This window comes from Leptodactylus fuscus, chromosome 11 (genome assembly GCF_031893055.1).
Source record: "Leptodactylus fuscus isolate aLepFus1 chromosome 11, aLepFus1.hap2, whole genome shotgun sequence".
Taxonomy (NCBI): Eukaryota; Metazoa; Chordata; class Amphibia; order Anura; family Leptodactylidae; genus Leptodactylus; species Leptodactylus fuscus.
In genome coordinates this window covers 77,351,391-77,375,106 of record NC_134275.1, presented here as the reverse complement: position 1 = coordinate 77,375,106, position 23,716 = coordinate 77,351,391, and the positions used below count along the sequence as shown (strand labels likewise).

The 23,716-nt window shown below is 44.7% G+C and overlaps 1 protein-coding gene across 1 annotated transcript; it reads left to right on the top strand.

Annotated features, from left to right (window-relative positions):
- The first annotated feature begins 2,327 nt into the window (after positions 1–2,327).
- Positions 2,328–10,897, top strand: LOC142184802 (H-2 class II histocompatibility antigen, E-S beta chain-like). The gene is made up of 5 exons (XM_075259889.1): positions 2,328–2,459; positions 3,644–3,922; positions 5,959–6,246; positions 8,718–8,831; positions 10,336–10,897. Exons 1-5 carry the CDS (start codon positions 2,366–2,368, stop codon positions 10,371–10,373), a joined length of 813 nt encoding a protein of 270 aa, XP_075115990.1. The 5' UTR covers positions 2,328–2,365; the 3' UTR covers positions 10,374–10,897.
- The last annotated feature ends 12,819 nt before the right edge of the window (positions 10,898–23,716 follow it).

Below are 23,716 nucleotides of genomic sequence, written 5' to 3'. Positions count from 1 at the left end.
TGTTACCATTACTTGTAGCATTACCTATGGGGGGTATTAAAATGGTAAGAAATTAAAGGGGTTGGCTCCTGCCATTAGGGGACATGGAGGAGTGAAAAGAAAGCATTTGGTGTAAAAAAGTGTTTTAGTTTTTATTCTAAGACTTTTTTTTCGAACATTATTAAACAGGAAAGTCCTGTGGTCTTAGAAGGTCTGACCGTACATTCTTAGATTAACCCTTAGGTGCACCGCCTTGTATCTGTACGTCTTGGAGAGAGCTTCATTAATGCACCCTGACGTACCGTTACATCACAGCTCCCGGGGATTTTATTTAGCAGGGAAAATGGCTGGTTATCTGGAGCTCAGATATTGTCAGCAGCTGAGACATCTGTGTGACCCACAAGGGACCACTACAAGCCTCCCCTCTCCAATGATCCCTGTGATTGGTGGATCTATAGAGACCCACCATATGCATAGCGCTGATCGGGGGGCTTACTGTCATAACTGCCACTTCCCCAGATCATGTGCCTGGCCCGACGTGAATAATTGATTGAAGTTGATAAAGGGCTTGGGAAAGCCCAAAATGCGTCGTTTTATTGTCCTAATAAAAAGATTTCAGATTCAATTTCTGGATTGTGTCGTGCCCTATCCCAGTGAGTGCAGATCTCCTGTATTGAGACCTTCGGTCCTCCTTCGTCTGCTACTTCCCCAGATCAAGGAGATCAGAGTATCAGCTGTATGAAACAGCTAACATCGGACCAGCGAGGGATCTGAGGCAGCCTCCACTTGTCAGCGAACACCATTCACAGTGCTGCAGCGATACAGCAGGGGAGAGGAGAGGTGAGTATGTTGTTTTGTTTCTGTTCAGGAACCGTTAGGGCTATGAAGAAGACCTTGTATTCCTTTTAAAGATGAGATTTTCCTCTTTAATATTATACCAAGATCATCATGTTAGCCCTTACAGATCCAGAGTTATTCACTGGTGCAAACATTATGTGGCATTGAGATCATAATGTGGATCTCAATTCCTAACAGGAAATCGCTCTGAATCTGTAAGGGCTATTATGAGGTTCTTTGTATCATTTTAAAGAGGAGAATGTCATCTTTAAAATGAATCCAAAGTCATCTTCATAGTCCTAACAGATCCTGTGATATGGGGGGGGGGTTCTAAATTCTCCCGTCCCCCCCTCCATCCATCTGAGCCAGCTGCCTGAAGGAGGGTTAAGAAGCAGAACTGTAGACTGCACATATAGGGATACATCATCATTGTCTGTGCACAAGCTGTATGTGACCCCGGGGGGGGGGGGGGGGGCCTTGGGGGTTTATTTCCATCTTATTTCCATCTTATTTCCAAAATGGGGTCACATCTCAGGGGTTTCCACTGTTCTGGCACCTCAGGGGTCCTGCAAATGTAACAAGGTGCCTGGAAACATTTCCATCAGCATCCGCCCTCTAGTTTCAGTTGTGAAAACATTTGATATCTCTATTTTTTTCACCTTTATTTTGCTTTATTTCATGTGAAGTGCTTAAAGGGTTAACAAACTTCTTACATGCTGTCTTGAATTGTTTGGGTTTTTTTTTTTTTGGGGGGGGAGGTTTGAAAACGGGGTGATTTATGGGGGTTTCTAATACAAAGACCTTTCAAAGCCCCTTTGGGACTGAATTAGTCCCTTAAAAAATTTGATTTGTAAATTCTCTTGAAAATTCCAGTTGCACTGTAAGCCTTATAACATCCGAAAAAATCAGAGAAATGTTTAGAATTTGCTGCTCTAGAGGGCTGTGTACAGAGGCACTGTTCTCCTAATTACATCCGGGAGAATAGATTTGCATATTTTTTACCCAGAATCCCTAGCGGAGCAGGAATGACTTGTAAGTCTCCGTACTCTCCCTGATGTGTACGATTATCCCCTGACCCTGGTCTATAGAATTTGCTGTCAACCTAAAGCAGAGATCTGGTAAATTATGTTTATGAACTAATTAGAGTGGTGGGAAAAAAAAAATCATAAATAACCTCAAAACATATTGACCCAAATTTACAACAAACCCGAAGTACAATGTGTCCCAAAACAACATTCTCAAAATCACTTGGAAATTGAGAACGTTCCAAAGTTATCACCGCACAAAGTGTCACGTGTCATATTTGAGAAATGGGGCCGTGTCCTAATTTCCTAAATTCCATAACTGGCTGTGGTGCCGAAGGGGTTAATCACCCGCATTTCTGTGAAAGACTCTCCCCGGTAACAAGTGATGACTGGAAATTTATTTTTCATTGGTTCCTTTGAGCGAACATGTAGAGTCCTGCACATGTAGAGAAGTAACAGGGCTCAGTAATAGATTGTATTATACTATTCAGGGTGAGTGTTGGGACAGACTCTTCTCCAGGATAATGGGGGCTCTCGGCGTTCCTGAGACATTTGTGTCCCTGCTCTTCTGCTTCTCACTTCTGACCTCTGACCTCACCCTGTGTGACGGCTCCTCAGGTAAGTGGATTCTTACTGGAGATGTAAGATAGTCACAGAATACAGAAATCTTATTACATGGGCTAGCAAGACATCAAAGGGGTTGTCCAGAATAGATCAACAATTTACATGAGCCTGGGCCGTCACTGCGCCGCACATGTACCGAGCATTGCTCAAACCCCTTGGTGATAGTAGCGTATATATAATTTCCTTAAAACGTAACAGCAGTTATAAAATAAACTATGCAATATATCTTATTAAGAAGATCTGTTTCCTTCAGCACTTAATAAGAGGTTTTCCTGCTCCTTATCTTCAATCTGACTGCTTACATAAGATTAGCTCAGTCTCACTCATAGAACTCTATGGAGAAGGGAAGGGGGAGTAAGATGCTGCCACCTGCTGGTTAATTGCTTTATTACCTTGTTCTGTGCACTAGTAGCCTCTTATCTACAATCCTAGCAGGGTTAAAGGAGCACAGATAACATCCAGCCATAGTCTGCATAGGTTGTACTTTAAGAAGCGTGAAAGACCCCGGCCACGGCACAATGGATAACTGCAACCAGAGTCTTGCCTGCGGGGGATCATCACACCGTATCTTACCTAGAACATATCAGAATAAGAAGTGGCGTGATAACTCGATTGCATGAAACAATGCAGTAAATAACATCACAATATACAGGGCATTTATGATTGACCATTACACCATTGACCATTGATAATACACAGAGAACAAGTTATTAGTACAACGCCAAGGGAAACATGAAAATAATGGCAGCGTGCTGCTCACGGAAAAAAGTAGCCTGGCGGTCTACATAGACCACCATTGTGAGGGGGCAGATTATGACATGGACTATGTACCATAATCCGCCCCCTCTATGCCCGTGTGAACGGGCCCTAAGCGACCAATTTAACCATTAAATGGACTATTCACTGTGTATAAGAAAATACACCAAGCCCTGAGGACAAGTGGTATCTGCTGTAGGTTCAGCTGTACAACGTCCGGCGATGGTCCTGGATCATCCATCATGGCCGACTCGCGGCTACCTCCTCTAATACAGCAATGGGATTGTTCTCTAGTGAGTCCCTGTGTGAACAGTTGTCATATTCTACATGCACTAATAAGGGAGAGATATACTAATAAGATAAGATAAGATAATCCTATATAGTCCCACATAATCCTATATGTCATGTCTTCTCATTCACAGACACCAGGGATTTTGTAGAAGCACATAAGGCTGAATGTCACTATGTGAACGGGACGCAGGAGGTGCGATTTCTGATCAGATGCATCTACAACCAGGAGGAGTTTATTTACTTTGACAGTAAAGAGGGAAAATTCATTGCAAAGAAGGAGTTTGGGAGGAAACAAGCAGATTACTGGAACAGCCAGAAGGAAGCCATAAAAAAAGCCAAGAGCGGGGTGGAGACCTTCTGTAAATACAACTATGGCTGGTTAGAGAGACTAGGAGCTATAGGAAGAAGAGGTGAGCGCCCGGGATAGAATAGACTGTGTCATCACATAAGGGATATTGGAGAGTCAAGTTGAGGCAAATATGGAGGTGGCTACGGTAAAGAGATTAGAAAACATGGCTGCCTTCTTCTCAGGAAGTGACATCATATCTGGTGGTCACATGGCAGCTCAGTCCCATTAAAAAAGAATGGAGCAGGGCTGGCCATGTGACCAATGAACATGATGCCACTTCCTGAGAAGAAGAAGGCCGCCATGTTTTCTAACCCTGCACAATCTCTTTAAAGGGATTCTACCATTAATATCTATTTTTTTGGCGATTAAGAAAGGCTATTCTTCTCCTACCTATAGATGTCTTCTCTGCGCTGCCGTTCGGAATAAATCCCCGTTTTTTTCAGTATGCAAATGAGTTCTCTCGCAGCACTGGGGACGGACCCCAGCACTCAACCAGCACTGGGGGCGTCCCCAATGGTGCGAGACAACTCTCCAGCGCCACCTTCATCTTCTTCAGGAACGGCCTCTTCAAGCGTCTTCTTCTTGCCCACGCATGCCCGCGGCCACAAACAAAATGGACGCTTACACAGTAAGTAAGCGGCCATTTTCTTGTGGCCTATGGGCATGCGCAGTTGGATCTGTCCAAGGCCTAGAAGTTTGACCCCCAGTGCTGGAAGAAGACGCGTGAAGAGGCCGTTCCTGAAGAAGATGGAGGCGGCGCTGGACAGTTCTCTTGTAGCATTGGGGACGCCCCCAATGCTGTTTGAGCACTGAGGCCCGCCCCCAGTGCTGCAAGAGAACTGATTTGCATACTGATGAAAACCGGTATTTCTATGGAACGGTGGTGCGGAGAAGACATCTAAAGGTTGGAGAAGAATAGCTTTTGTTGATCACCAAAAAAACTGATTTTAATGGTAGAAATATCACGGCCGCAAAATAACGCGGTGTATATGATCCTAACTCCCATTGAAATCAATGGAAGCGTATACAGTGCGTAAAGTCTCACACGCCGTATACGTTCATGTCATACGTATACATCACACGGCACGTTACTCCGTGTGAACGCACCCTTAAGGTCGGGGCCCCAGGTGGTGTAAATGACACAATTTGACTGCAGCGTTTTACAGTCATTGCAAAGTGGTGAATCCCAGACACACATTGCTGAGAAACATGCAGCAGAAATGCTGCGATTTCCAAAACCGCATCGCTTTTAGGATTCACAGCCTGTCAATCATAGCTACGGAAATGCTGACAGTTTCCCTGTAGGTGCAATGGAAGCAGAAAGTCTGCAGAAACTTTCTGTGAAAAGTGATGGGGAAAACTGTTTTTCGCTGCGGCCGCCGCGTGGTACCTTAGCCTAAGGAGTGGGGTTGATATAAAAGCGCGTGGCTAAAGTAAGGACGTGAACATTGATTTGGATCCATAGAAAGAGCAGAATTCAACGCCAGGATACTCTGCAGATAATGTCCTGTACATAGTCACTGCCCCAAAGTGTATATATTACTGACAGTGGAGCTGTAAGGAGGTCGGGAGCCCATCACTATAGGTCACTATCGTGCAGGAAGCCCTGGTCTCATAAATAGGTTTGGACCAGGAACTTTGCTGGATGTGCAGACCTGACTGCCCCATGTGCATGGGATCTAAGAGCGCAGGTAGTGGCCCCTATAAACTCAGAGCTAGCAGTGCAGATTATACCCTATAACTCTGCAGGATTATTATGGGATCATTACAGTTTATGAGTAGCCACACAGCTTTCCCAGATTCATACTGGATGGCTAATGTGGTGATGCATCTCCATGAGCATTGCTGAACAAGGCACATTTGCCCTTCAGTACACTAGGAAAGCTGCATGACTGCATGTAGAGCTCTCAATGGGCAGAATGGCCATTCAGGACAGTGGTGAGCTGGACCCCATCCAGTGAGTGAGCCCCTAACCCCTAGTGACCAGTCTCTGTCACTCCTTCATGTGGAAGAGCAGGGGTTACACTATAAACACATGAATGTCCTTTTTGGTGATTCCATGAAATTATTTAGTAACTTTATTATAACTTTCCCCAGTTGAGCCATCGATCAAAATCTCGTTGATGAATCCTGATGAGCAGTCACATACAAAGCAGCACATGCTGGTCTGTAATGTATATGGCTTCTACCCGTCTGAGATCGAGGTGAAATGGTACCGGAATGGCCGGGAGGAGACCGAGCAGGTCCAGTTCACAGAACCCTACCATAATGGAGATTGGTCTTACCAGATCCTGGTGATGCTGGAGACAGAGATGGAGAAAGGAGACACTTTTACCTGTGAGGTCCATCACAGCAGCCTGAAGACCCCGCACCGAGTAGACTGGCGTAAGAGATCTCTCTTTGTAGTAATGGTCCCATCATGGCACCCATGTAACCCTCAGTGATCAGATTGTCACTTGGGGAACCTGCACAATAAATGTCGCTGAAGACGTTTTTCTAACAATAGATTCAGTGCCCCGTCCAGTTGTGAACTAAACAGTATTGTGCAGTATTTCATGTAGGGTGCGGGGATTATTTGCAATCAGATGCCAAAGAGAGATGCAGTTTGAGAAGAAAACTTCAGTTTTGTCCAGGTTCGCCTTTAGCCATGTGGCATTCATCCAATCTTGTAGCTTAGCTAGGAATGAATTCATGGCCGGAGATGGGTCATTGGCTCCGAGCTTGAAGGATATATATATATATATACAGTCCTATGAAAAAGTTTGGGCACCCCTATTAATCTTAATCATTTTTAGTTCTAAATATTTTGGTGTTTGCAACAGCCATTTCAGTTTGATATATCTAATAACTGATGGACACAGTAATATTTCAGGATTGAAATGAGGTTTATTGTACTAACAGAAAATGTGCAATATGCATTAAACCAAAATTTGCCCGGTGCAAAAGTATGGGCACCTCAACAGAAAAGTGACATTAATATTTAGTAGATCCTCCTTTTGAAAAGATAACAGCCTCTAGTCGCTTCCTGTAGCTTTTAATCAGTTCCTGGATCCTGGATTAAGGGATTTTGGACCCTTCCTCTTTACAAAACAATTCAAGTTCAGTTAAGTTTGATGGTGGCCGAGCATGGACAGCCCGCTCTCAAATGATCTGAAAACAAAGATTGTTCAACATAGTTGTTCAGGGGAAGGATACAAAACGTTGTCTCAGAGATTTAACCTGTCAGTTTCCACTGTGAGGAACATAGTAAGGAAATGGAAGACCACAGGGACAGTTCTTGTTAAGCCCAGAAGTGGCAGGCCAAGAAAAATATCAGAAAGGCAGAGAAGAAGAATGGTGAGAAGAGTCAAGGACAATCCACAGACCACCTCCAAAGAGCTGCAGCATCATCTTGCTGCAGATGGTGTCACTGTGCATCGGTAACAATACAGCGCACTTTGCACAAATAGAAGCTGTATGGGAGAGTGATGAGAAAGAAGCCGTTTCTGCACGTACGCCACAAATAGAGTTGCCTGAGGTATGAAAAAGCACATTTGGACAAGCCAGCTTCATTTTGGAAGAAGGTCCTGTGGACTGATGAAACAAAGATTGAGTTGTTTGGTCATACAAAAAGGCGTTATGCATGGCGTCCAAAAAAACAGCATTCCAAGAAAAACACTTGCTACCCACTGTAAAATTTGGTGGAGGTTCCATCATGCTTTGGGGCTGTGTGGCCAATGCCGGCACCAGGAATCTTGTTAAAGTTGAGGGTCGCATGGATTCCACTCAGTATCAGCAGATTCTTGAGAATAATGTTCAAGAATCAGTGACGAAGTTGAAGTTACGCCGGGGATGGATATTTCAGCAAGACAATGATCCAAAACACCGCTCCAAATCAACTCAGGCATTCATGCAGAGGAACAATTACAATGTTCTGGAATGGCCATCCCAGTCCCCAGACCTGAATATCATTGAACATCTGTGGGATGATTTGAAGCGGGCTGTCCATGCTCGGCGACCATCAAACTTAACTGAACTTGAATTGTTTTGTAAAGAGGAATGGTCCAAAATCCCTTCATCCAGGATCCAGGAACTGATTAAAAGCTACAGGAAGCGACTAGAGGCTGTTATCTTTGCCAAAGGAGGATCTACTAAATATTAATGTCACTTTTCTGTTGAGGTGCCCATACTTTTGCACCGGTCAAATTTTGGTTTAATGCATATTGCACATTTTCTGTTAGTACAATAAACCTCATTTCAATCCTGAAATATTACTGTGTCCATCAGTTATTAGATATATCAAACTGAAATGGCTGTTATAAACACCAAAATATTTAGAACTAAAAATGATTAAGATTAATAGGGGTGCCCAAACTTTTTCATAGGACTGTATATATAGGTGGATATCATTCACATGGCAGTGATAGACCAGGTCATGACTCTGGATTAATTTTCTTAATGACACAAAGTTTATCTACAGTATGTCCCCGTTTTTACATGTGCACCAGACTCTACCAGTCTCTTCCTTGTGCATTGTCTCCTGTACAGCTTGTCGTTGGCGGTGTGGTCCCTTCATCACCATTTCCATCTCAGTTTAGGAACATCTTCTCTGTTCCCTCCATCCTAGCACATGTCTAACCTCAGTGCAAACAACTAGTGCCCCAGCTACTATATAACAGGGCGCTCCCTGGCGGCCACATACAGGCTCCTGCACAATGGCGGCCACACAAACATGCGCCCTGACCGAAACTGATCCCATCTACTAATATCATTATAGTAGGGAAACGCTGTAAGGAAATAAAGGACAGAACTTCAGCCATAATGTCATCTATAAGATATTAATACACAACAGTTTTATCTTCTGCTTTATATTCTAGACCCTCAGTTATCAGATGCAGCGAAAAAGAAGATGGCGACCGGAATCCTGGGATTTGTGTTGGGAATCGTATCTTTTATCGCAGGTCTTGTCGCCTACATGAAAGGGAGAGAAGGTAATAAACTGACTACAAGGTACATTATAATCTGGGATAGGAGTCGAGGATTGGATATGAATTGTATTCTTTTATATTGTAGAGTAAACTTTTTCCATGGACAACAGAATGAGAATGTTTTATTATCTAATATTAATAATCTCTGCCGGCTGTATCCCTGTGCTAATGTATAAAATACAGGGAAAATCTGCAATACACGCCAAACATGCTGGACCCAGTGCCCGTGCTTAGGTCAGTGAATGGAGTTGCATTGTGACCTCGGGGTTGGAGCATCCATTGCAAAAAAAAAAGTCAAGCAATGTTTGATTTATTGTTTTGACTAACCCTTGGAGTTGCAATCTGACTCCATTCATTAACATGAGTGAAGGAGTTGTGTTGCAACATGGTAATCTTTGGTCATGTGATGTTGCCCTGTAGCCCTAGCCTTAAAGGAGTTTTCCAGACTAAAGACATTAATGACTTATGGGTGAATCTGAATGTAACTGAGCTGAGACATCTGACTAGTGGGGGGAGGGGCGAGCAGGTGTCAGACCCCTACCCATATAATAGGAATGATTTTAAGATAAAGAGACTGATCCAAATAAAGTGAGTCACATGACTGAAGGGTCAGACTACACGTGGTTTGGATGTAGTCTGTAACCATGGAGAATCAAAGTGAGAGTAGATTTTAATTGAACTGTTAGCGCTTTACATACATTGTATCAAGTCACATTTCCAGGTATTTAGTGGATTTATAGACTTACTGAGTTCTTGCTTTTCACTAAACCATATATACTCGAGTATAAGACTAGTTTTCTAGCACAGTTTTTGTGCTGAAACCCCCCCCCCCCCCTCGGCTTATACTTGAGTCAAGCAAAAAAAAAAAATTTTTTTTTTTTTGGAGGGGGGGGGGGGGGGTCTATGACCAGCCACAATAGTAATGTATAGAATCTCCCATAAAATAGTGAAAAAAAAGAAGCTTTAAAAATTATAATAAAAAAATAAAGTAAATAAAAGTTGTAAATCCCTCCTTTCCCTAGAATACATATAAAAGTAGAAAATGACTGTGAAACACAAACACATGAGGTCTCCCTGTGTCTACTGTATATAGGGGATCTGCAGTGCTCCTGTTCCGTCGGGAAGGGGTTAATAGGAGCACTGCAGATCCCCTATAGTCAGCCAGGCTGAATTCCAAGTGGGGGAAAAAACACTCAGTCCTCAAGCTCAGGGAAGGGGCAGACAGACAACCAAAACACCCCCTCCCCTTCCCCAGCACCCAGTAACTACTGCACCCAAAAACTTCCATTTTAATTTTTGAAATTTTGCAGTAGCTGCTACATTTCCCCCCCTCGGCTTATACTCGAGTCAATAAGGTTTCCAAGTTTTTTGCAGTAAAATTAGGGGCCTCGGCTTATATTCAGGTCGGCTTATACTCGAGTATATACGGTAACTTGCTTGTAATTTCATCTTTGCCATATAATTGCTTTGGTAGGAGAAATAAACTTAGTTTTTGCTCTTCTTACAGGGTTGTTGCCTCAGTTATCTGGATCCTTCCTGTTTTAATACAACTCTCCACTGCGACTCAATTCCTAATCCCAACAGGAGGATTTATGTAACATCTACCTGGAGCTGTATAAATATGATGTAATATTATGTGGCGCAGATTACAGGGTTCTCCAGGCCGGGGCCGTTCCTGATACTGATGTTGTATTCTCAGGATACGGTGACTCCGATGCAGATGTGTCCTCGTCTTATCTGGGATGTTCTCTCTGTGACACTAGACTGGAGGTTTAGCTTGTCCTTCACTATAACACGCTCTTGTATTTGTTACACTTATAGAACTCAGAATGGGTTTAGCATATAATACAGAACACACAACGTCATGATTCTATTACTTTACATTCTCAATATCACAACATACAGAAAAAGGCAACAAAGACACAATCGTGTTCTGGTGCATTATTATTGTGCTTTATAAATTGTGAGCCCGATATGGGACAGTGACTGTGGAATAGGATGGCCTATAGAAGAGAAATAACTGGATAACTATACCACAAAACATTAGACCTCCCGAATGTTGGGTTAAGACACAAAACAGTCAAAAATACGTATGTGAATAGAAATGTATCCGCTCCATTAACTAAAAAAAAATAAAAAAAAAGGAAAGAATGTAATTCAAGGGGTTTTCTATGACTATGATATTGATAATGATCATTCACCTGGCACCCCCACCGATCAGCTGTTTGGGTGCTGCTTCCTTATCTTAGACCAGTGACATTGTCCCTCAACACATTAGCACCTGGGCAGCTGGAGGCAGCGCCATCTCCGTCTGCTGTGTAATCTTCCTTCACTCTATATTATCTTACATAATCTAAAAGACCATTATATACCATGCTGAATATCATGGGCTGCAATCGTCATGTGAATAAGACATATACCATCTATATTAGTACACAGGGGCTATGTCATGGATAAACAAAACCTTTCTATATAGATAAAGACAAGAACATCTACGGTAAGTATCTAAGACATACCTATATATTTAGTGTAAATGAATGATACATACATACCTTGGGTCCCGAATTGAACGATAGGCTACATGGAATTCCCATACAACACCGCAATTCACTTCGGTGCCCAATGCTTCTCACGGTTCAATTCGCTGCAGGACCTGGCACACTGTAGGACCTGGGATGACGTCATCCCAGCCCTTTCAGAAGCTCACCTGATTGGGTGCTGCTTCTCTATGTGGGCGGAGTTATCGTCTGGCCGCCGTCCACACCAACATGGCGTCTCTGAGAGGTCCGGAGCGTCCTGCACAAGGGCCTCTACTCTGGGGCAGCGACAAGTCCCTACGCTGCCCCACCTGTGTGGCCTCACCACGGGACCGCAGTACTCTGCCACGGCCGGACAGGGGGTCGCCTGCGCTGCACTCTGGAACACAGGTTCGGCCAGCTGTTCCGCAGAGTCTGCTGTCTCTGGACACTACAAGTCGGAACATCGGTGCATGGGAAGCCCAGGGTGTGGTGAGGAGGAGGCCACAGGTTGGTAGGGGAAGGGGACACACGTTCGGCAGGGTCTGGTGGGGGGAAAAGGGGGCACGGGGTAGGTAAGACGGGGGAAGGGGTGACCACATGGGGAAACGGGTAAGGACATAGGGGTGGGTGGGCGCCAGGAGGGAGACCAGGTAAAGAGTTCCAGTGGGCCACAGGGTGGGGGGGGGGCACGAAGTAAGTAACACAGGAGAAGGGGGCATGGGGTTGGGGGGGGAGAGGGCACTGGGTAGGAGGAAGGAGTGACCACATGGGAAAGCAGGTAGGGAGAAAGGGGGGTGGTGGGCGCCGAGAGGGAGAGGAGGTAAACAGTTCCAGCGGGCCGCAGGGTGGGCCCCGAGGGTCCATGGACCCACAGGTGTAGGAAGGTCCCGCTGCGGACACAAGGCAAAGGAACAAGCCTGCGCACCGCTCCAGTTGGGTCCCACAGGGGGTCGGGGTTCCGCGGATGAAGTCGTGGGTAAAAGCTAGTATGTTCTAACTATCTATCTATCTATCTATCTATCTATCTATCTATCTATCTATCTATCTATCATCTATCTCCATACATATATTTACATACACACATGTGACTATGCGGTTATACATTACAGTAATAGTAACAGGAAGGATGGTAAGTGTATAAATGTCTCTTATAACCCCCATCTAGTCCATAAATAGTGCAGAACATTGGCCAGATGTGCTGGTAAAATGGAAATTCACCCCAAACCCAATGGACCCATAAGAAAGAATGAAATTTAACTCTTTATACCTTTTTCTTAGGCACTAGCTTTAGGCTACATGCACACAACAGTAGAAAACAGATCTAAGTGTCCGTTTTTATCATTCATTTTCCATCAGTGTTACTTATTGTTCAGCAGTTTTCTGTCTGTGTCAGTTTTGTATCAGTTTGTAACTGTCAGTGAAAAAAAAACCGGAAGAACTTCATTGGCCCTTTTGTTTTTTTGACCCAACCCACTCATCTGAACCCATAGACTTATATTGGGTCCAGCCTGATATGCCTTATCTTTTACTGACAGTATTCAAAATAAGATAAGATAAGATGTTGCCAAGTATGTCTGTTATACGTCTGTTTTTCACTGATTTGTGTATGAAGCCCTGGAGTTCCCTAGAAGTGTTGTGATACCCTGGTACAGGGAATATAACAAGCATAAAGACAGCTTTACTGTGATAATCAGCAGATATTTTCCTATAGCAACCCTATCTATACACATACATCTTTAAATAGTCAATAACATTTCAGACGACTTAATCTCATTTCATAGAGCATGTGATGCTGGACCTAAATGTAATGCACTTAAGTTACAAATATGGCTGCTTTCTGGTTGAACAACCTCTCTAAAGATCCTGCCACTAGGTGTCGCCCTTCTAACTAATTGCCACTTCTCTGTGCACTGGACTGAACATTCTGCACATCTCACAGCTTACAATGTAAGAAAAGTCTTCTCTGTACTTGTATTCACTTCTGACTTCTTGTGTGATTACATATAGGATATTATTCACAGACAACAAACAGCTTTCCTGACTGTTCTCATAGATTGCTCTTTTCAGGAATCTGTTTAGCTGCATCATACCCTGTATTTGAAGTCTTGTGTTCCTACATCTCCTATATTATGCTCACTTGGACTTATCTCAAGTATTTGTTTGCTGCTTTACAGTTATTCCTGGCAGAATTATATGTACATAAGCCAGTAGTAGTTATAATGGATGGGGGGGGGGGGGAGAGAGGATGCTTTCCAATTAGTTCCAGACACTCTTTCCTATTTCAGAAGTTCAACATGACCACTGGGGTCCTCTTCCCAAGATGAACATGGCTGTAACCAAACTTCCTCCAACTTTCAAGACCCAATGGATAGGCGTGCAGAGTGGACCCCCAGGAGTTCTTACTCACTGCCTCTGCTCAAGCCTTGATGGGTGTTGCATCGACCTCGAGGGATCCATCATAGAGTACCTTCAAAAAGGAGCCTTAGAGGAGATACCACTCCTCGTAGAAGGACTGGGTGTTTATTCTCCAGTTTTGCTGGTGCCCAAACCATCAGAAGACTGGAGGATGATTATAGATCTAACGTCCCTCAATCGGGTCATTGACAAAAAGTGGTTTCATATGGAGACCATAAAACCTGTCACCTCCTTCATGTAGTAAGGCGATGTCCATGCTACCCTAGATGTATACCAGCATGTTCCTATGTATCCTCACACAGGAGATCCACAATTCATGGCTTTACCCTTCGGCATCTCCTCTGCTCCGCACACCTTCACCATGGTGGTGGCTCCTGTAACAGATGTCCTTACGCATCAGGGACTTTTCATCATCATCTACCTAGACGATAGACTTATAAAAGCTCCGTCAGAGGACGTCCTTCGAGAACATCTTCAGATGGCTGTGTCTCTCCCCTCCGCCATTACTGACTTTGCCCTCCTATAGGGTGGGTCATAATTCATTAATTATTAGTCCTATCAGTATACAGGGGCAGAAATACCCCATTATTGTGCTGCTGTTAGGACTAAGGGAAAAGAAATGAAGAACATAATCAACGATTCTCCACCAGATGGCAACAAAACACAAGAAAATGGAAACATAACGCGTTAGAAAACATTGTGAGTAATCTGGACACACTTATTAGTGCACCTCTAAGTTCAGTCTGTGGGGGGCGCTCTGCAGCTGTTGTAGCTGAAACTGTAGTTTTATGCAACAAGGTCAGAATCACAGGAACGTCTTCCGGCGACAGATGATGCCGCGGAGTTCTGGGCTGTGATTGGCTGAAGCGTTTGACATTGTGCCTTGTAAACAGTTTCTAGTCTGGAGTCGGCTGTGGTTTTGTGAGTCCGGCCCCTTCCCCCACACTCACTGCTTTCTGTTCCGTAATTCAGCAATGTTCTCAGTGTAGGAAAACGGAATAACACTAATGATATATTAATATTTAAAGGGATATTCCCAGCTGGGTATTTATGGCCATATCCATAGGTGAGATCTGAATGTAAGGGAACGAGGGAAGGAAATGCGTTTCTGACTTCTAAAAATAGCTACGACTGCGCCCGTTTAGGACACGTGAATTACATGTACAGACCCTACATGTATCTGCAGTTCATCTGCGTCTGTCTGGGCTAGCCTGTGTGTGGTTACCGACCTGGGTCCATTCCAATACGTAAGAGGTCACCCTTGTTTTTTTCATAATGACAAATCAAAGACACAGTAAAAAAAATCAGCGGTCCCATAAACGCCAATGTGGATCTCCCATTACCGGGAGACGGGGGGAGTTTGTCCCACCAAAGCATGTAATGACCCATCTATAGTACAGATCCTAATTTGGTTATTGGTGGGGTCGGACTGCTGGGACCTCCATAAATCCTGAGAATGAGGTTGTATCTACCCCGTGTGAATGTAGCCCCAAGTCACAGATATACAATGTATCTCCATTCATGGAACTGTCAGAGGTAGCCGGGCTCTTCTGCATCGCTTTTTGGCTTTAGCTGAGGTTAAAACCCCAAGTTGTGGAAATGCAGCTAAAAACGGAAATCATCGCCTTTTTTCCGCAGCGTTTTTTATTGTGTTTTCTCTACAGTTTTTCTTTCCTTATTCAATCTATACGGAAAACGCCGGCATTCCCACCCGTAATTGACATGCTGCGATTTTGAAGTCGTTTTTTTCCCGCCATGTGTGAATGGGATTGGCCAGAATCTCATTCACTTTGCTGGAACTTTAAAACTCAACAGGAAGAACAATGCGTAGCTGCAACATGGCGACTTAGCCTAAAACTCTGTCCTGGGAGGTTTGGCGCACAGAAGTTTAGCTGATCTTTGGGAAGTATTTGTTATGTAATTATACTACTTTGCATTGCACATGAATACAGACTGATGACTTTAAAGGGTTTGATTAAATCATTGTCTTCTTCTGCAAGGACACATAGACAGTCATCATTACTTTACATCAAAAGAGCTTTTCTGCTCAACACTTTATTGGAACATCAAGAATATGAAGACATTTGGAGGCCTGGCCTGGTGTCAAGAGAGGCAGCAATGAAGCCATGTATCTCCAAGAAAAACATCAAGGACAGACTAACATCCTGCAAGAAGTATAGAGACTGGACTGCAGAGGACTGGGGTAAGGTTATTTTATACGGTGATGCCCTCTCAGACTGTTTGGGACATCTGGACACGTGTCATGCCAACAGTACGGCAAATATTCAAAAGGATGAACAGCACTCCGCTATCCTTAGAGCTTTACGTAATTTAACCACTTCCAGACCGCTCATTGGGTTTTTACATCCGGAGCGTGTTTGTCTAGATCTGCAAGGACATGCTGGTACATCTAAGATATTCCATGCAGCTGCTGAGATGGGAAACCCATAGAGAAGGAAGTATAGGTTTATTACCTTCTCAATCGCTGTGTACGTCAGCTATAAGTGCCAATCACGTGATCCGCTGCCTGTTAGACTTGCTGGGTCGTACAGGACTCAGATCAGCGCTAAAGTTATGGACAGGAGACTGCAAATATATCAGCCCCAAATACAGAGGAAATCAGACTCCCCCACATCTCCCCAAATATAAAAAAAATTAAAACACAATAAAAAATAAAAACAGCATAAAAATAAAGCCCTGTATATCACAGACACAGAAATTAGCTGAATAGCCCAAATGATAAAAATGTTACAGCCCTCAAACAGAACATACAATGGGACGGGAGGGCTAAGGATCTGTGTAATGGAAAGCTGCATGTAGTATTCCATAATGATCAATAACATCGTAATACACAGGTGGGGAGAGAAGTTTCGGGCAATGAATGCCCTTCATCAGGCTTCACTGTAGGCATCAAATGGCAAGTGTTGAGAAATATGGAGGGGACCCTGGGAGGTGAACTCATGGAATGGAGGCGGCTATACTTGTAGTTACCTGTAGAGATGAGCGAGTACTGTTTGGATCAGCCGATCCGAACAGCACGCTCCATAGAAATGAATGGATGCACCTGGTATTTCCGCTTGGACGTCGGCCGGCCGCTCCCCCCCCCCCGCGCGTGCCGGCTACGTCCATTCCTTTCTATGCGAGCGTACTGTTCGGATGTTCGGATCGGCCGGTCCGAACAGTACTCGCTCATCTCTAGTTACCTGCAGTTTACCTGATGAAGGGGAGTGGGCTCACTTCACAATATTGTCATGAGCAATTTTTGCTAACACTGCCATGAGTGAAGAATATTATCGAAACATCCTCCAAGAGCAACTTCTCCCAACCATCCAGGAGACATTGGTGACGTTTTGTCCAGTATGATGGAGCAACAGCTAAAAAGTGGTGAGTGGGGAACAGAAGCAAAAGGGGTATGTGCCAAGGACACGCCAAGGACACACCAAGGACACACCACCAGTGACTCCCCCTACTAGCTGTAGGTTCTACCTGGCTGACAATTCTACCCTGACAAAGTTGGTTAAATTGTGGGGATAACATCTATCCTTAGGGAGAGACCACCTTCTCAGGTGTGTGGAGACTTATACAGCCATAGTTGCTCCACTGCAAAGGAACATGGGAAGAATATGCAAATCTGTCTCCCAAGATGTAAACAGGGAGACAGTGCCTCTGTTATGCCGCATAACAAAGGCACTGTCTCCCTGTTTACATCTTGGGAGACAGATTTGGATATTCTTCCAGTTGGTTAAGGAACTCTATACATTATGTGACATATGAAGTCAGTGTTGGGTTGGGGGTGCCCGGGGTCTGCTGGTAAAATTCATTCTAAGGGCTCTCTATATAGTTACATAGAAATATTACCTGACCCTCGTTGCTATCTCGCCCTTGTCTCCCATCATGTCTGTCCTGGGGTCCTGTCAGTATCCTGCTGTCTGGCTCTTACCTTCAACCCTCTTACCTCCATGAGCCACAGCAGCAGACCTCGGGCAGCTAAAAGACACTACATAATGATTGGTGATTGTTTTTACTGGAAGCCGTTTTACCGATATATGTATATTTTTGGAATGTGAGAGGAAACTGGAGTACCCGGAAGAAACCCACCCAAACACGGGGAGAACATACAAAGTCCTTGCAGATGTCACCCTTGGTCAGAATTAAGCCTAGGACCTCAGTGCTGTAAGGCTGCTAACCACTGAGCCAATGTGCTGATTCATGTCATGGGGAGCCGGGGCCCATCTGTCTCAGGGACTCATTGGAGGATTCACCTGTAGGTCAGTCCGAGCCTATGAATCTATATGCATGTCCTCGGCATTGTTAGGGATTCTGCAAATATTCACACTGGAGAAATTATCTGATACCTGGATAAAGAACTTCATGTAGAAACACATCATGGTGATCGGGACAATGTCTGTGTCTCCTGCCCTGTTATATGGAACAGAAAGCTGCAGTGACTGTCTGTGGCCGTCATATGGGAAGGGAATTTCTGAGGCAGAAAGTCCCTGGCAAGGACCCAGAAAACTGAGCAACTGCATTACAGTACAGATCTATATAGTACAGCTCCCTACAGCCTCCGAGGAGTATATAGAGCTGTAATACATCCCTTATACTAGTCAGCGGGGTCCTGATGTACCCACATATCTCTGTAATGACATACCAGGGTATACAGAGTGTTTTGTAACATTTATACCATAGACTCTACTGTGTGTTACAGTGTAATATCTCCATGATGTCCTTGTATACGGTATGACATCTGCCTACAAGTCCTACAGATAAAGGAATAAGATAAGTGTCTGAGGCCCAAAATATCACTGGTCAGGTATCCAGTCTGTATGAACTCTGTTGCCCCATTTTCAGCAATAAGCAGTAATCTTCTCATAGACTGGCCATATACTTCAGATCTCGGAAGTCCATCCTGTGGTCATACAAGTTATGATCTGATCCTTCCTAGTAATGATCCCTCCATCAAAAGGATACTGTCTATGGTGACCTCCATGTGGGAGAACATCTCCCACCCCATGTATGGGACCTTGATGGGACTTGGCAGCACTGTAAGTGACCGTCTGCTTCACCCCAAGTGTGAGAAGGAGCTATCGCAAGTCCTTCCTTCCAACCGCGACCAGACTGTATAATCTACATCAGACCAAGTGAAGACACTCCACACAGAGAACTAAGTGACCCTGAAGCCTTCCTTCTTTCTTCTTCTGTTCCTTAGCTGCTATGGACTCCTTATATATCTTCTCTTCTTAGCATATGTGTGTCTACGTCTGTAATATATTACTGTGTATTATCCTGTATCTGTATTACTAGGCTGCTGTAACATACTGAGTATCCGCACTGTGGGACTATTAAAGGATTATCTTATCTTATCTTATCTTATCAACATTAACAACTAAACTGCCCGATCTGCAGGAACTTTATTTCTAAAAAAAAAGTTGGACATGCAGGATTTTGTGTCCGTCCCCATGGAGAGGCTGCATATAGACACCAGCGGTTTGCTTTAAAAACCCATTCAAATGAAAGGATTTCAAAACTGACCACCGGGATCCGTCTCCTATGTAGTTTTCTCAGGGAACAGGACGGAGACCTGGCGGACATGAGCGCAAGTGTGAACGCCCCCTGACTATGATGCAGGGACTCCTATATACACAGTCCAGTTCAATCCATGTCCTACCACCCACACATCAGCCATTTTCCTTGGACTGGTAGTGTGCACGGGCTCTAACAGTGTATTTTCTAGCAAAGTTTTACCAAATCTGACAACCTTTTTAGCAATGATAACTCAGTGACCATACATGTAGCAAGAATTAGATATAAAGCAGTCTCTCCCAGCGTCTCAGGCTGGCCATATACTTCAGATTTCAGTGTCTCGCCTCACCACCGGCTGTGTCTGTTACTGTTTAGCGTCAGTGACTTGGCTGTATCGGGGAATATAATCCTTATGGGTAACTTTATACAGACACAAGCACATGATGCTCCGCTGGACGCCATATCAGAGATCTTCTCCTCTACATAGGACATCTATAGACATCTCTTCGCTACAGACTTACATATCCATCTACCCAGTAACAAGTGATGCCGCCATTACAATGGAGTCTATTGGCCCTGCCTGTATCCGCACATAGGAATTTCCCTTCTCCGTCTGCTCTTGCTCAATACAAGTGAAGTGAAAGTGAATATCTGACTATATGTTACAGCTGTGGGCACAGATAACAGCCTGTACACACTGAGTATCCGGGACACTGCAGGCAGCGAGGACACCGGTCACATCACATCAGTCACGTCACCTTGAAGACCAACTATTTATAAGCTTGAAACAGTTCTGAAGTCTCCAACAGCTGAAAGCTGGATATATTTATTTATTCCTGTTTTCTGATGTAAATTATAATAAATGTGTTGAGCAACCCCAACCCCTCCGGCCCACTTACCCCTCTCACCCACTTTTTCATAAAAGTTCCATGAGTATGGGAAAAGGATGAAAAAGCACAACATTGTTCAAAAAGGAGCCCAGACACTATTTTTGCACCTTTTGGATACCTCCAATCATCCAGAATTTTTAGCACAATAAACATGTATTCTAGATCTACTGGAGTGTCTAATACAGCAGATCAGAGTCTAAACTGTTGTAAACTTTGCTTGTTCCAGATTCTATGTTTAAGCAAAACTTCAGTTTGTTTCCATATGAAAAGATTTATTGTTATATCAGAATCTGAAGGAAAACTTCCTCAATTGTAGACATTTTTTCAATAAATATCAAGGTTGGCCTGTGACTGACCAAGATTTTAATTGTTGCCCATGGTGTATTTGAGTTTATTTGACACCCCTGACTTACCGTATTTTTTGGACTATAAGACGCACTGGACTATAAGACGCACCCAGGTTTTAGAGGAGAAAAATAGGGAAAAAAAATTTTCAGGCAAAAAATGGTAAAATATTTAATATATGGGAGTTGTAGTTTTGGAACAGCTGCAAGGCCACATTGACAGGTGACCCTGCAGCTGTACGGGGATGTATAGGGCGTTTTTTTTTGTGGGGCCAGCTGTACTTTTTAGATATACCATTTTGGGAAATGTTTATTGCTTAGATCACCTTTTATTTAATTCAGAGGCAAAACAGAGAGAAAAACCCGGCAGTTTAGCACTTTTGATTTTGACGTTCACTGTACATAAAAATATTAGTAGACCGGGCATTTTCAGACACAGGGATTCCTAATGTGTATGTTTCACAGTAATGTTATACTTTTATATGTATTCTAGGGAAAGGAGGTGAACTTTTATTTATTTTATATTATATTTTTTTTTAAGTTTTTTTTTGTTTTTTTTACTATTTTATTATCCCCCGCCTAGGGGGCTTGAACCTGCAATCATTTGATTGCAAGCCCCATAGACGGCAATACAAGTGTATTGTCGTCTATGGGAGATTCTAAACATTACTATCGCGGAGGGTCATAGACCAGCCGCGATAGTAATTAGAGATGAGCGAACACTAAAATGTTCGAGGTTCGAAATTCGATTCGAACAGCCGCTCACTGTTCGTGTGTTCGAACGGGTTTCGAACCCCATTATAGTCTATGGGGAACATATACTCGTTAAGGGGGAAACCCAAATCCGTGTCTGGAGGGTCACCAAGTCCACTATGACACCCCAGGAAATGATGCCAACACCCTGGAATGACACTGGGACAACAGGGGAAGCATGTCTGGGGGCATCTAACACACCAAAGACCCTCTATTACCCCAATATCACAGCCTAACAACTACACACTTTCCACATTCCAAAAAACCTCTATCAAAGTGGGAAAATACCTGGAAACCTTCTTTACTCCCCAAATGGATGAACACAAACCCCAATTTAAGCTCAACAAACAGTAACAACCACCCCTTTAAATCACGTTCCCCATGACAACCACGGATGGAATAGGCAATGGGAAATCCAAAAGCCCTCACCCTTAACTGTCATTTTGAGTGTGTGTGTGTGTGTGTGTGTGTGTGTGTGTGTGTGTGTGTGTGTGTGTGATGTGGTAAGACCTTCCAAAATTCACTTTTCTAGCCCTTAACATGAGCCCTTCCAAACAAAGTTACATGACCTTAAGCTGAGCTACCAGCAGAGATTGAGGCCCTTGGCATGAGTAGAGCCTTGCACCAGCAGTGTTTTTGGCACTTAGGGTGAGTTGAGCCTTGTACCAGCGTGTGTCCCTTAACATCAGGCGAGCCCTAAGTTCTGCACTTTGCACAAAAGTTCAACATTAACCTTAGTAGCCTTAGTAGGCCCGAGAACCAGGAACAGGTCTTGCAATGGCTGTCGGATAACGCTTAAAGCACATTGTCCACCAGCCAGTCAGCCTCTACCTCCTCTTACCCAACAGTCTTGTCCTCCTTCCACCCAAAATTCCCAATCTTCCCAGAACAATAACCCCAACTGTCCCTGCTCCCCAGAGCTGTTCTCCCTTCCTTTGACTGTACCGCAACCTGCCCCTCCATTTCGCGATTCCACGGACCTAACAGACGAGTATCTGTGTCCAGATGCTCAAACACTAGAGTCTCCTCCATCTCCGGTCGATTTGGTGGCGGACGACGATGAGATGCAGTTGCTGTCAGGGCAGCCAGTTGACATGCGCATTGTGCAGGAGGAGGAGGCGAGACAGGAGTTGGAAGAGGAGGTGGTGGACGACGAGGACACTGACCCGACCTGGACAAGGCGGATGTCAAGCTGGGAAAGTAGTGTAGATGTTGAGGCAGGTGCAGCACCAAAAAGGGTAGCTAGAGGCAGAGGTCAACAGCTTTGCCGAAGCCAGGCCAGACCCGGAATGTCCGAAGATGTTCCCTTTTGTACCCAGCCCAGAAAAACTTCCCCATCGAGGGCACGAATGCGCCGAGGACAGATATAGTGTCGTCTACACAATTTGCCTCTTGAAATCGAGTAGGGGCCCTGAGAAGAGCAACCTGTCCACCACTTCAATGCACCGTCATTTGGAATCCAAGCACTGGAATCAGTGGCAGGCAGCAACGGCAGGACAAACGTCGCCCGCCGTTCATGCCACTGCCTCTGCTCACAGTGCTGGCGATGCACTCCAGAGGACGAGCCAGGACATCACTTCATCTGCCTCCGCCACTTTGTTGACTTCTCCCTCATCCTCCCCTGTTTCTGTCTTATCTCCTTCTCCTGCACCATCAAAGGCACCATCAGGCGCTTCTTTACAACAACCCACCATCTCTCAGACATTGGAGCGCCGGCAGAAATACACCGCTAACCACCCACCCACGCAAGCCTAGAACGCCAACATCGCTAAACTGCTGGCCCAGGAGATGTTGGCGTTCCGGCTTGTTGAAACTCCCGCCTTCCCGGACCTGATGGCAACTGTGGCACCTCACTATGCCGTCCCTAGCCGTCACAACTTCTCCCGGTGTGGCGTCCCCGCCTTGCACCAGCACGTGTCACTCAACATCAGGTGGGCCCTTAGTTCCGCGCTTTGCTGCAAGGTCCACTTGACCACCGACACTTGGACAAGCGCATGTGGTCAGGGATGCTGCTTATCTTTAAGGACAGGCAGGGTGAATGTGGTGGAGTCTGGTCCCAGGGTGCAAACTGAGGTACCCTATCTCCTCTCCCAGGCCAAAATTCATGGCAGGAGTAGACTGAAACCCTACGACGCTGCAACCTCCACCCCAGCTACTAGCGGCAAACGCTAAAACACTGGTGTGGGGAGACGTCAGCAGGCCGTGCTGAAGCTCATCAGCTTGGGGGACAGACAGCACAGTGCCTCCGAGGTCAGGGATGCCATCCTGGCTGAGATGGCTTTTTTTTTTCCCTGCTACACCTGGGGCCTGGCATTTTTACGCCTGTGATAATGGCTGGAACCTGGTAGCGTCTCTGGAGCTTGCCAGCCTCCAACACGTTCCATGTTTGGCCCACGTCTAACCTAGTGGTGCAACGTTTTTTGAAAACATACCCAAATGTACCG

What these genes read in the sequence shown, in the direction of transcription:
- LOC142184802 (XM_075259889.1), top strand. Translation starts at nt 2,366, where the DNA reads ATGGGGGCTCTCGGCGTTCCTGAGACATTTGTGTCCCTGCTCTTCTGC. An exon ending in CCCGCACCGAGTAGACTGGC is followed by an intron (nt 6,247 to 8,717) that starts GTAAGAGATCTC and finishes TTTATATTCTAG; the next exon opens with ACCCTCAGTTATCAGATGCA. An exon ending in CTACATGAAAGGGAGAGAAG is followed by an intron (nt 8,832 to 10,335) that starts GTAATAAACTGA and finishes CTCTTCTTACAG; the next exon opens with GGTTGTTGCCTCAGTTATCT.